This window comes from Colletotrichum lupini, chromosome 10, assembly GCF_023278565.1.
Source record: "Colletotrichum lupini chromosome 10, complete sequence".
Lineage (NCBI taxonomy): Eukaryota > Fungi > Ascomycota > Sordariomycetes > Glomerellales > Glomerellaceae > Colletotrichum > Colletotrichum lupini.
The window spans coordinates 1,906,325-1,920,994 of record NC_064673.1 but is presented as its reverse complement, the minus strand read 5'-3'; the positions used below and the strand labels follow the sequence as shown (position 1 = coordinate 1,920,994).

The window sequence follows — 14,670 nt, the reverse complement described above, 5'->3', positions numbered from 1 at the left end:
TTTTTTTATAATTATAGTACGTAGTATTCTTATTAGGTAAGTTGCGGCGTGTTCTTTATATATTTAACTTATTAGCGCCCCGGTATTTTTTTATTAGCTCGTTCGAGTTTAAGTTAGAATATTGCCTAGGGGACGTTCGTAGGCTCCTTATTAATAGCGAGGATTATTTGATACGTCTTATTAGTGATACTAGCTATAGGTAAGTCCGCGGAAGTTCTATTTGCGATATTATTACGAGGCATAGTTCGGGCCGTAACTTATTTATTAGCGTAGAGATCTTCTGTTTTTTTATTAGGATATATTTTAATTCTATCTCGAGCTTATTAATGCGGCTAACGAACTCGTTAACTTTTTTTTTTTAACCTTACGAGACGCTATTTAGTTATATACTCGCTACTATTCCTTAGCTAGCGGGATTGGATAGGTTATTTTATAAGAAGGTCTTTAGTTCTTCTTATATAACCTAGTTTATTATAAAACCGGGGGTCTTTTAGTAGTTAAAAATATAGTATATCTAGGAGGTTTTTATGCCGCTGCTTAGGTAGCTAACCGTATATACTACTTTATTATAGTCTGTTCTTATTTATTAAGCCTATAGGTCGAAGTAATAGTAATAGTTAAAGAAGAAGCTTTATAGATCCCGTGCTAATTTATTAGCGTATAATAGGTTAGGGAGGGATAGCGGTCTAAACGTAGACGTTCTGCTTACGGCGCTTATTTAAGTTAGGAGGGAGCTAGTAAATAGGGGCTTAGGTAGTACGAACTCGTCGCTTTATTATCGCTCGAGCGGCGCTTTAGGTACGGCTTCGCTTATTAAACTATCCTTAGTCCGGGGGTTTACGTTTTTATTTACGTCGAAGCTAACGTCCGAGGCTATTATAGCTAAGACCGTAGCCCTTAGCGCGGGGGCCGGGCTATCCGAGGAGCTTTATAGGCGTTCTAAATTTACTTATTTTTTACGTAGGTGCTTTTTATACGTTACGATAAGGATTTCTTTTTCTAATTATCGTTCTTATTTTTATAGTTCTACTAGCCTATTGCTTATCGTTCGGTTTAGGTATTAGTGAGTAAGGGTAGGAGGTTTACTATTTTATTTAAAATTCGTTAATATTCCTAGCGATGCGGTCCTTCTATATTACCGCTATATTAATAGTTCTACTACGCTTCGTTCTTATATCGTTTATTAGGGAGGAGGCGACTCTAGGGGGTTTAATAGAAAAGAGTCGTCTTCTTTTTATTATCGTAGCGCCGACTGCGCTCTCTCGCTACGTCTCGTTCTTACTAGTATTTTAAGCTTCTAGCCTAGTCCCCTTCGTAAATAGAGATTTTAAATTATTAATAGGTATATGACATAGGGAAGAAGCTTATAGAGGCTAACTGCTATTAGGGTTTAAAAGAGGAATTACTAAAATCTGCCCTTCCCTCGAGGTATATTACTAGCGCTCTATATATACCTGAGCTACTCCTTTATTACTTGGTCCCCCTCTTTATGCCCCCCTAAGCTATCCCTTAACCGACGAGGCCTGACCGGCGAGGCCTGACAATAACCTATTAACGAAGACATAGAGCTTATTAGTTATAAGGTCGATTAGGTAGTAAACGAGACCTCGATCGAGATTTATTTATTACTACTTAAGCTACTTATTAAGTACCTCGACGTCTCGTTTAGTTAGATCTATAGCTTATATTACTTTAATATAATTAAAAGTCGCCTCGGGCTAATAAATACTCGTAATATATACCCCTCGCGCGAGCTTAGCCTTATACTACTTCTTAATATTAATTATATTTAGATTAACGAGGTTAATCTTCTCGCCCTACCCCTTTTATTAAAAAACGACGGTTTCCTTTTTAATTATAAGAATCCTATTATTAAATACTAAGGGGATATTTATTATAAGGACCTCTTTTAGCTTCGCTACGAAGCCCGCTTTTTAGAGCTCCTTATCCTCCTTTTTTATAAAGTTAATATTAAATAGGCCTAATATATCGTTAGTTTATATTTTAACGATCCTAAATTAATTACCTTCGTACTCCGCGACTAGTAAGTACGGGTCGTACGTAGAGGTAACTATTAATAGTTAATTAATATAAAAATCGTAATAAGTAGCCCACTAATAGGTGCCCGATTCTGCGAGCCTATATAGTAGCTTAAGTACTTTAATAATCGTACTTTCTAGGTACTTACTAGCTATTTCCTTTAGTAGATAGGCTAGGATTTTCTTTATAAGCCCTATAGCCGATTAAGTATAGGCCTAGGTAATATTACGGCTCTAAATCTCGTATCCCTTTTTCTATAGTAATACTATTAGTATTATTATTAATAGTTAGTTATAGCGCTATATAGTAGGCGATTATATAAGTAGCGTCGCTTTTTTAACGTCGCCGTACTCCTAAATTACGTATTTAGACTTTTCGTACGGCTAGGGTGTTCCTTTCCCTTTAATCTTACGAACTATTTATAATTTAAATATGTAGAGGTTTATATATTTTTTTAGGTCGTATAGGATAAATCGATAGACCCCTCGATTATAAAGAGTATTTACTTCGATAAGATCTAATCCCTTATACGGCTTTTTAGTAATTATAATTACGCCTTCTTTGCGTAGTTTAACCGCTAGCCCGAAATTAGCTTTCTTTTTTATTATATAAAAAGTATTAATTACCTCGTCGTTAGTAATAAATTGCCACGTTAGGGCTTACTATCGTAGTCTTTTATAACGTCTTACCGGTAGTATTAGTGCCCTTTTAGTAATTTCCTCTTCCTCGTCGTCTATTAGTACTACTACAACGATTTCGTTAAGGATAATTTCTTATGCCTCTACCGCGGCTTATATAGTTTCCCCTAGCTCTCTCTTTTCTTATAGGTTAAAAATCACCTCGTTAGGATTTATATAGTACGGTCTAACTATTATAATTAATACTTCGAGTAGCTAGTCGCGATCTTTTATAACTATATAAGAGCGCTCGTTAACGGAAATTAACTGATATAGCCTAGTTTATTATTAGGTAATTTCGCACTATACTCGTATATCCAAATTTAGTAATATATTTAAATTATCTTTTATATCGGGCCTATTGTGCGTAGTAATTACCTCGTTAACTTACTTTTTTATATTTACTTCGCGTAGTACCCGTATTACTTTTTTAATTACTCGGGCTCGTTAGCTTATACTTAGTAATAGTAGCGAGGCTAAGGTCGTTCTTAAATATATTCTAAATACTAATAGCGTTAGTATAAGTCCGTTAGGCCCTATAGTATTATTATAGTATTTAAGTACTATTTAGAGGTATTCGTTATTAGTAGAATCCGGATTTTCCTCTTTAATAATTCTAAACGCCCTTTTTAATTACTAATATGCCCTCTTTACCTTTTTAATATTATAGTGCGCTTTAATAGGTATAACTTTTAGTTATATACCGTAAGCCGTCGTATTATCCTTAAATTTTACTAATTTAAAGCTAGTACTAGCGTCGGTTCTAATACCGTCTAGCGGTCCCTAGTATATATCGATCTAGCTTTTTCGCAGGGCTGCCCATACTATCTTTACTTATAGATCCCGGAGGAATTACCCTACTTAGAAAGATATAGTTACGTCGATTGTATATATTACTAGCTAACTATTTAAGTAAAAGATATCGACGACTATTTCTTAGTTAAAGTTAAGCTTATTACGTAATTTAAACTTAAATTTGCGTGGGCTCTGCGCATTTATTTAGTATTAATAATATACTTTTATTAACTACTCTAGCGCCCCTATTTTAATATTATTATTACTTAATTACTTTAAGAGGTTATATAGACTCGTAACCGACGGGTACCCAAATCTCTAGTATAGTCTTCTAAGCTCACTTTTCGTTAGGTAATTAATCGACTTCGTATTATTAATAAGCTTTATAAACGTATGCCCCTATTATCGTTCGACTATTTCGAAGTACTTACTACTAGAGATTCTATTCCTCGTATTATTAAATATAATACCTAGTCGATCTATATTTTTTAGATATAAGAGAAATGGGATATTAACGGGTAAAATATAGAAAGTTATCGTTCTGAAGTATATCTCTACTTCTACTTTACCTAGGGCGACGATTTCCTTACTTAGGCCGAAACTAATCCTCGTAATACTCGCCGTCGATATATTAAGTATTATTAACGCAATTTTCTATAGCGCTTAGAATTGCCCTTTTCCTTTAGTTAACTATTACGATACCCTAATATTTAGAATAATTTTATAAAAATCGTCTAAGCTATACCTTTTGCTCGCGTAGAATACTTATACGAGCTTAGTATTCGAGGGATCTAAGTAATATAAAAAGGACCCCTCTAGCTACCCCTAAATTTACTTAGTACTATATTCTTTTTCTTTAGATATTAAGAGAGATAGCGTCTTCTCTTTAATTATTAAGAGAATAGGCTTTAGCCTTATTAAATTCGCTCTTTTAGCTATTTTTATATCCGTTATCTAAGGGACCTTCCTTTATTATTTATAAATAAAAGCCTACTTATTAAGAGCTTCCGCTACCCTCTATTCGTTTAGCTTTATATATTCTCTAAAGGCTAACGGGACGAAAAAAGAGTAGTTAATATTATTAATTTCGTTGTAATCTAATTCGTTAGTATAGGGGGTAAGATCTTTTTTATTTTCTAAATCTCTTATAGGGGGTATATGCTTTAGGCCGCTCCTTTAGCTATTATTATTAAGTTCCGTGCCCCCGGATCTACCCTTATATATAACGAGGAATTAATTAAACCAACGAGGGCTAGTTTTACTATTTACTACCCTCGACTTTCTATACTATTCGTACGATTTAATACGCTCTTCCTCGAAGTAATTACTTAACTAATATCTATCCTTTTTATAAATATAGTATTACTTCTTTTATTACCCTACCCGTAAGTTAAATCTTTACCTATTTAACGAATCTAGGCCTCCTTACTAGCGATTACTATATTTAGCCTCTTTTCCTTTTTTAGTATACGTTCGATCGACTTAATATTATTAATAAGGGCTATTATATACTTAGAGGTAGGTTTAGCGTAGTATTTTCGTTTTAATATTAAAGCTAGATCTTAGCCTCGAGTAGAGCGTCTTATAGTCTTTAAGTGCCTAGTATAAGGTAATTTTTACCTCTAGTATACGCTAAACTATAGTATAAAAATATCTAACTTTCCGCTCGTTTATCCCCTTATTTAGCTAGGTTTTTACTAACTTATTAATTTAATTAATAAGCTCTTTAAGAATCTCTATTCGCAATTTACCTTCTATTATCTTAGTTATAGATATAAAAGAAATCGCTCGTAGCTTAGATAGGAGCTCTAGGTTCCTATCGTAAGTCTTAAAGTAGCTTTAGATTACGTTAATTATATTAAAAAAGTCGTTTCGATCGAGATTACGCACCGCTTTGTAATAATAATTAGAGGCTTTACTTACGAGTACGATATTAATTACCGAATAGTATTAGTGTTCCCTAATTCCGACTTTTTTATAGTAATCGTAAAATATTATTAGGGTTTTTTATAAGACCTTATACTTCCCCCTAGAGTATAATTTCTTTTTTAGAAAGATCTTTTTGAGGTCTATGAATTACCTCGTATTTGCTACTAGATTTTTAATATCTATATACGATCCCTACGTTACTACGTACTATTAATAACTTTAGGTCGTCTACTTCCTTTTTTATTAACTAATCGGCGCCGAATTTCGTATTAATAGTAATAACGAGTTATAAATTAAAATAGGCGGAATTATCGATTATCGTACTTCTAGTACTATATTTTACCTTAGTATATCCTTTTATAACGATAGATTTCTGTTAGTAATTATAGGGAGGAAATCTGGGTCGTTTACTCTTTTTCTAAATTCGTTAAAGCGATTATACGCTCTATCGACCTATACTTAGTTTTATAATACGAATTTCTTTTTTATAATTATTACTATTAGTATTTTATATAGCCCTTGCGATTATAATTGCGTTAGTAATACCCCTTGCTCATAGAGGAATTTATTAATTACTTTTATAATTCCTAGGCTTGCGCTCGCGAACTATTTATTTAGTTAGTAGCTAAGGTCGTTTGCGATCTTATAAAATAGGGGTTACCCCTATAGCCCTTTTTTTTTATAGACCTTAGTTAAATAGATTAATACTACGTCTATTTACTCGCTATTAGGCTAATCTGCGATTTTATATATTTACGTCCCTTAATAATCCGGGTTAATATTTACCTATTTATAAGGGATTAGGATTTTATTTAAAATCGGGTTTTGTCCTCTTTTTTTTTACCCTAACTTACTAAGGGTCGTGCTCTAGCTTATGCTTATATTAGTAGTCGCTAGCGTATTTAATTTTAATAAGGATATATTTAATCCGCGCGCTAGTTATAATAAATCCGTACTTTTACTACTTAACGAATTTATCGGGGTTTAAGAGATTCCCGCTTCTTCTCGCCGTCTCGCTATTACTCTCGTTTTTACTATTTTTAATAATTATTATTACCTTTTTAGATCGCTAGCTATTATACTTACTAAGATCCTCCTTTTTATTTAGTAAAAAAGGGTAGGTTTTAGTAGTTCTTTTTAATAATAATAGTAGTAGACGTTTATATTACTATAAGAAGATATAGTAATTAGTCTCGGGATCTTTACTAGTTATTAATTTCCGCTATTCCGTATATTTCTAGCTTCCTAAGCCTCGTGCTCTTTATAATCTCTAAATAGCTTCTTTAGTTAATTTCTTAAAATTAGTAATTTTATACCGGGAGCTAGTATAAAAAAGAAGCCCTTTAGCGGCCTTTTAGAGGATTCTTTTTTTTTTCCCTCAGATCCTCGTCTTTTTAGCCTTTTCTTAGGCTAATAATAACTCTAATAAGAGGTTATAGGACTACTTTAGGGTAGCCGCCTTCTTCTTAAGTTAATCTCTAAGATCCGTAATACTCTTAGCTCGATATTATTAAGACTTCTAAATCCCCTCCTCCCTCGTTAGACCGTCCCCTATATTATATTCCTAAGTAATACCCGGAGGGAAGTTAAAAAAGCTACGAAGAGGTTATTTAGATCGCGGGCTTAAGGTCGTACTTATAAGGTCCTTATAATAGTAGACTTTCTTATATACCGTAGATCTCTTAGCTTAATAACTCCTATAGGGTTACTTTTATTACTAAGTAAAAATATTTACGTTTAGAAATCCCCTTTTTTAATTACGCAGTGCTCTTTTATACCGTACTTTTATTAATTTAACTAATTAATTTTTAATCGCGGGCCGGCTATAAAAAAATCGTTTAGTAAAAAAGCTACTCGGGGCAATAGTAAAAGGCTAGTTACTTAAGCGGTTCCGTTAATTAACGTAGTTTAACGTAGTAAATATCGACCTTTCGTAAGTAATAAAGGGCTATAATTATTCGATTCCGTATAGTATTTAAGAATCGCCCCCTTTTTCGTTTACTTCTATAAGGTTAATTAGTACGAATCTCCTATCCTATATAGTATTAAGAGGTCGTCTTTTCTACGTAAGAAGATACTTTACCAATCTACGATAGTAAAATTTAATTACTAATTAGTATTAGTATCCTTATTATAGGGTAGTTAGTTCGAACCGTAGTTAACGAAGAGATTAATTAAACTATATAAATATTTACGTAGTAGGTATAAAAAGGAGGTTCTAACCGTAGGTTAGGCTAGCTATAATAATCGTAAATAGGGCCCCTAATTAGCCCCTGCGCAGTCGGCTATATACCGCGGTCGAATTAGACTTCTAATCCGACAGGTAGTATAAGTCTATATTATATAATAACCGAGACTCGAACAGAACTAACTTATATAGCCAGCCTAGTTATTTATCTACTAGGGAACTCCTCTCTAAAAACGGCCCAATACTCTAGCAGCCGGGAATGTTCAAGCCCATCCGTAATAAATAGAGTTAGCATCGTATTACTAACGTCGTCTAAGTAGACTAGCCTATGGGTATAGGCTTTTCGTAGGGTATACCTATTACTAAGGACGAATTCGATATCGCCCGCTAGTTCCTTAGCTTCTAGCGTAACTTTATAAATACCTTTACTATATAGGGCTACAAGGTCTATATTACGGGATCCTCGTATAGCGGCATATACTACCCCTATATTACTCGCGCCATAGTTAATAGCAATGACAAGGACTACTTTAATATTGCTAGTATATAAATCTTTAACGGAACGTACTCGGTCGATAGTATCGGGGAGGAGATTCTTATAGTTCCCTTTGTAAATCGATAGGAGCATGTCTTCGCTTTTAATAACATATTTAGGTAGACGCTAAAGGATATATATAAGAAGTGTAGCTATACCGATTATATACGTAAATAGCTCGTCTATCCTCCTACCGGATAATAGCCTACGACAATGCCGGGCCTAGATAAGGATAGTAACGTAAAGATAGAGTGTAATACTTAGACTATGATTCTAGAGGCTACGATAGAGATTACCCCCTGCTTTAGCGTCTATTCTATTACAAATCTCTACTCGTTAAAGTACGACCCTCTTAGATTTAGCGACGGCTCTATATATAAGCTAAAGGGGGCGGGACTAGTTTACTTTAACCGAGAAGACGTTAAAAAAGCTATTAATGCTCCCTTAGATAAGGAATAGGTCTTTTATACCGAGACACCCGTGTTCTTTAATAAAACTAATAACTCTATTAACGAAGGGCCGGGAAGTTAACCGGTCTTACTTAACGTTATTAATAAGATACGAAATATTATTCTCGCACACGGTACTAAGGACTTTATACTTATTAACGACAGTATACTTCTTACGATCTAGAACTTAACCTAGGGAGGGTAAATAGGTTTTTAAAAGAAGCCTACTGCACCGCTCTATGTGCCCTATTATACTAATACTAACCCCGAGACGCTAGCTAGCGCTAGTATAATAGGTACGGTATACTTAGAGCGAGGCCTAACATATCTTACTATATCTATATTAGGCTACTTCCTCGCACAGGATACCCCTGCCGTAGCGTTCCGTAATATCGAAGTATTAGTTAGGAGGCATAAAGGTTTCGAGTCGACGAATACGTCTTTTACTATCGATCCTAATATAATAGCTCCTATAGGAGATACGGGTAACGGTATAGTCTTAATATTCCCGCAATCTATAGAACCTAGGAGGGGTTAACTTTTAGGCGCCCAACTAGTAAGGAGCAGGGGGTTAGAGGTTTCTATAGCTAGGGGTTAAGTAATATTTACGATGGCTTGAGCGACTATTGTTATAGTATATATAGAGTTTTAATAGTTTTGAATGTTAGTGTTTTCGGATTTAAGAAAAAGAATAAATATAAGAAGAATGAGCTCTAAACCCACAATACTAAATGAAACTTGCTGGGCCTATATAATATATGCGGTGTTCGCAATACGTTTTAGTTAGCCGATAAATATAATTCTAGTTATTTAAAGTTAGGAAAGTCAGAAGTTTTAAGAGTGTCGGATTGCTAAATCGGATTTAAGTCTAGCACTGTTAGTATCCCTATTACAGGGTAGTTAGTTCGAACCGTAGTTAACGAAGAGATTAATTAAACTATATAAATATCTACGTAGTTATAAAAAGGAGGTTCTAACTATAGGTTAGGCTAGCTATGATAATCGTAAATAGGGCCCCTAATTAGCCCCTGCGTAGTCGGCTATATACCGCAGTCGAATTAGACTTCTAATCCGATACTAACTTTCTCTTTTTTTTATCGATTTAACTATTATAATTAGAGGTATAATTCGACCTCGGGCCCGTTTACTAAGTCGTCTCCTTTTTCCCCTTTTCTTTACTCTTTTTATATAACCTATCCCTCTATTTATATAATAACTTTTCTATTACTTACGAATTACTCTAATCCCTTATTTAGTACTACTTTTATAAAAGCGTCTACGAGGTTATTTTTATTATTAATCTAATAGATCTCGAGTATCTCGCGCCTTTCGTACGATTACCTAAGGGCTATAATATCGATTATAAGCCTCTTTTTTTTTATTATTCCTAATTTAACGAGGTATTTATATAGCGAGTAGGAATCGGTATAGATAACCGTTAGAATAGGTAAAAGGCTAATTCGATTAGTAATCTTTCTTAGCGTCGTTAAAATTGCGTAGGAGAGGTTAATACCGTTAATTATATTATATATTTCTAACATTAGTATACTTTTTATTACCCGCTTATTTTTAGTTAATGAGTAGTGGATTATATTACTATATATAGTAAATTCGCTCTTACCTATACTCTCGTTAGCTAGGATAATAATATACCCTAATTACGAAGTAAGGTCGTTATTATTTATAAATAACTTATTAACGAAGACGTAGAGCTTGCTAGTTATAAGGTCGATTAGGTAGTAAACGAGACCTCGATTAAGATTCGTTTATTACTACTTAAGCCGCTTATTAAGTACCTTAACGTCTCGTTCGGTTAGATCTATAGCCTATGCTACTTTAATATAATTAAAAATTACCTTAGGCTAATAAATACTTATAATATATACCCCTTGCGCGAGCTTAGCCTTATATTACTTCTTAACGTCGGTTATATTCGGATCGACGAGGTTAATCTTCTTGCCCTACCCCTTTTACTAAAAAACGACGGTTTCCCTTTCGATTATAAAAATCCTATTATTAAATACTAGGGGGGTATTTATTATAAGGACCTCTTTTAGCTTTATTACGAAGCCCGCTTTTTAGAGCTCCTTATCCTCTTTTTTTATAAAGTTAATATCGGATAGGCCTAATATATCGTTAATCTATATTTTAACGATCCTAAATTAGTCGCTTTCGTGCTCTATAACTAGTAAGCACGGGTCGTATATAGAGGTAACTATTAATAGTTAATTAATATAAAAATCGTAGTAAGTAGCCTACTAATAGGTGCCCGATTCTGCGAGCCTATATAGTGGCTTAAGTACTTTAATAATCGTGCCTTTTAGGTACTTACTAGCTATTTCCTTTAGTAAATAGGCTAGGATTTTCCTTATAAGCCCTGTGGCCGATTGGGTATAGGCCTAGGTAATATTACGGCTCTAAATCTCGTATCCCTTCTTCCGTAGCGATGCTATTAGTACTATTATTAATCGTTAGCTATAGCGCTATATAGTAAGCGATTATATAAGTAGCGTTGCCTTTTCGACGTTACCGTCCCCCTAAATTATATATTTAGATTTCTCATACGGCTAGGGTGTTCTTTTCTTTTTAATCTTATAAACTATTCGTAATTTAAATATATAGAGGTTTATATATTTTTCTAGGTCGTATAAGATAAATCGATAGACCCCTCGATTACGAAGAGTGTTTACTTCGATAAGATCTAATCCCTTATACGGTTTTTTAGTAATTATGATTATGCCTTCTTTATATAGTTTAATTACTAGCTCGAAATCGGCTTTCTTTTTTACTATATAAAAGGTGTTAATTACTTCGTCGCTAATAATAAATTATTACGTTAGGGCTTACTATTATAGTTTTTTACGACGTCTCGCCGGTGGTATTAGTACCCTTTTAGTAATATCCTTTTCCTCGTTATCTATTAGTACTACTATAACGATTTTATTAAAGATAATTTCCTATGCCTCTACTGCGGGTTATATAGTTTCCCCTAGCTCTTCTTTTTTTTATAAGTTAGAAATTACCTCGTTAAGATCTATATAGTACGGTCTAACTACTATAATTAATACTTCGAGTGGCTAGTTATGATCTCTCGTAACTATATAAGAGCGCTCGTTAACAGAAATTAACTTATATAGCTTAGTTTACTATTAAGTAATTTCGTATTATACTCGTATATCCGAATTTAGTAATATATCTAGATTATCTCCTATGTTAGGCCTATTGCGCGTAGTAATTACTTTATTAACTTACTTTCTTATACTTACCTCGCGCAGTGCCCGTATTACTTTTTTAACTACTCGGGCTCGTTAGCTTATGCCTAGCGACGGTAGCGAGGCTAAGGTCGTTCTTAGATATACTCTAAATACTAATAGCGTTAGTATAAGTCCGTTAGGCCCTATAGTATCGTTATAGTATTTAAGTACTATTTAGAGGCATTCGTCGTTAGTAGAATCCGGATTTTCCTCTTTAATAATTCTAAACGCCCTTTTTAACTACTAATATGCCCTCTCTACCTTCCTAATACTATAGTACGCTTTAATAAGTACGACTTTTAGCTATATACTATAGGCCGTTATATTATCCCTAAATTCTATTAACTTAAAACTAGTACCGGCGTCGGTTCTAATACCGTTTAGCGGTCCTTAATATATATCGATCTAGCTTTTTCATAGGGCTGCCCACACTATTTTTATTTATAGATCCTAGAGGAATTGCCCTACTTAGAAGGATATAGCTACGTTAATTATATATAGTACTAGCCGACTATTTAAATAGAAGATATCGACGACGATTTCCTAGTTAAAGTTAAGCTTATTACGCAATTTAAACTTAAATTTACATAGGCTCTGCGCATTTATCTAGTATTAGTAATATACTTTTATTAACTACTCTAGCGCCCCTATTTCGATATTATTATTATCTAATTACTTTAGGAGGTTATATAGCCTCGTAACCGACGGGTACCTAAATCTCTAGTATAGTTTTCTAAGCTTACTTTTTATTAAATAATTAATCGACTTTGTATCGTTAGTAAGCTTTATAAACGCATGCCCCTATCGTCGTTTAACTACCTCGAAGTGCTTATTACTAAAGATTCTATTCCTCGTATTATCGAATATAATACCTAGTCGATCTATATCTTTTAGATATAAGAGAAATAGGGTATTAATAGGTAAAATATAGAAAGTTATCGTTCCGAAGTACGTCTCTACTTTTACTATACTTAGGGCGACGATTTCCTTACCTAAGCTAAAACTAATCTTCGTAATACCCGCCGTCGACGTATTAAGCGTTATTAATACGATTTTTTATAGCGCTTAGAATTGCCCTCTTCTTTTAGTTAACTATTACGATGCCCTAGTATCTAAGATAATCTTATAAAAATTATTTAAGCCGTACTTTTCGCTCGCGTAGAATGCCTATATAAGCTTAGTATTCGAGGGATTTAAGTAGTATAAAAAGGACCCCTCTAGCTACCCCTAGATTTACTTAGTACTATATTCCTTTTTTTTAAATATTAAGAGAAATAGCGTCTTCTCTTTAATCGTTAAGAGAATAGGCTTTAGCCCTATTAAATTCGCCCTTTTAGCCACCTCTATATTCGTCGTCTAAGGGACCTTTCTTTATTATTCGTAAATAAAAGCCTACTTATTAAGAGCTTCCGCTACCCTCTATTCGTTTAGCCTCGTATATCCTCTAGAGGCTAACGGGGCGAAAAAAGAGTAGTTAATATCGTCGATTTTATTATAATCTAATTCGTTAGTATAGGGGGTAAGATCTTCTTTATTTTCTAAATCTCTTATAGGGGGTATATACTTTAGGCCGCTATTTTAGCTACTATTACTAGGTTCCGTGCCCCCGGATCTGCCCTTATATATAATCAAGAATTAGTTAAACCGACGAGGGCTAGTTTTACCGTTTACTACCCTCGACTTTTTATACTATTTATACGATTTAGTACGCTCTTTCTTAGAGTAATTACTTAACTAATATCTATCCTTTTTATAAATATAGTATTGCTTTTTTTATTACCCTGCTTATAAGTTAAATCTCTACCTATTTAATAAATCTAGGCCTCTTTATTAGCGATTACCGTATTTAGCCTCTTTTCCTTTCTTATTATACGTTCGATCGACTTAATATTATTAATAAGGGCCGTCGTATACTTAAAGGTAGGTTTAGCGCAGTATTCTCGCTTTAATATTAAAGCTAGATCTTAGCCTTAAGTAGAGCGTCTCGTAGTCTTCGGGTACTTAGTATAAGGTAATCTTTATTTTTAATATATACTAAACTGCGGTATAAAAATATCCGACTTTCTACTCGTTTATCCCCTTGTTTAGCTAGGTTTTCGCTAGCTTATCGATTCGATCAATAAGCTCTTTAAAGATCTTTACTCGCAATTTACCCTTTATTATCCTAGCTATAAATATAAAAAAAATCGCTCGTAACTTAGATAAGAGCTCTAAGTTCCTATTATAGGTCTTAAAGCGGCTTCGGATTACGTTAATTATACTAAGAAAGTCGTTTCGATCGAGATTACGTACCGCTTTATAATAATAATTAGAAGCTTTATTTATAAGTACGATATTAATTACCGAATAATACTAATGTTCCCTAATTCCGACTTTTTCGTAGTAATCGTAAAATATCGTTAGGGTTTTTATAAGACCTTATACTTCCCCCTAGAGTATAATTTCTCTTTTAAGAAGATCTTTTTAAAGTCTATAAATTACTTCGTATTCGCTATTAGATTTTTAGTATTTATATACGAACCCTGCGTCGCTGTGTACTATTAATAACTTTAGGTCGTCTACCTCTTTTTTTATTAGCTAATTAGCGCTAAATTTCGTATTAGTAGCGGTAACGAGTTATAGATCGAAATAAGCAGAATTATTAATTATCGTACTTTTAGTACTATATTTTACCCCGGTATATCTTTTTACGACAATAGATTTCTATTAGTAATTATAGAGAAGAAATCTAGGTCGTTTACCCTTTTTTTAAATTCGTTAAAGCGATTATACGCTCTATTAACCTATGCCTAGTTCTATAGTA

At 33.5% G+C, this 14,670-nt stretch overlaps 1 protein-coding gene across 1 annotated transcript; it reads right to left on the bottom strand.

The window, feature by feature from the left end:
* Nucleotides 1-3,914: 3,914 nt before the first annotated feature.
* CLUP02_17737 (uncharacterized protein) lies at nucleotides 3,915-4,133 on the bottom strand (the record flags this gene model as incomplete). The annotated part of the gene is made up of 1 exon (XM_049296642.1): nucleotides 3,915-4,133. A coding segment is annotated over one exon (219 nt), but the record flags the coding sequence as incomplete, so codon positions are not given.
* Between the last annotated feature and the right edge of the window lie 10,537 nt (nucleotides 4,134-14,670).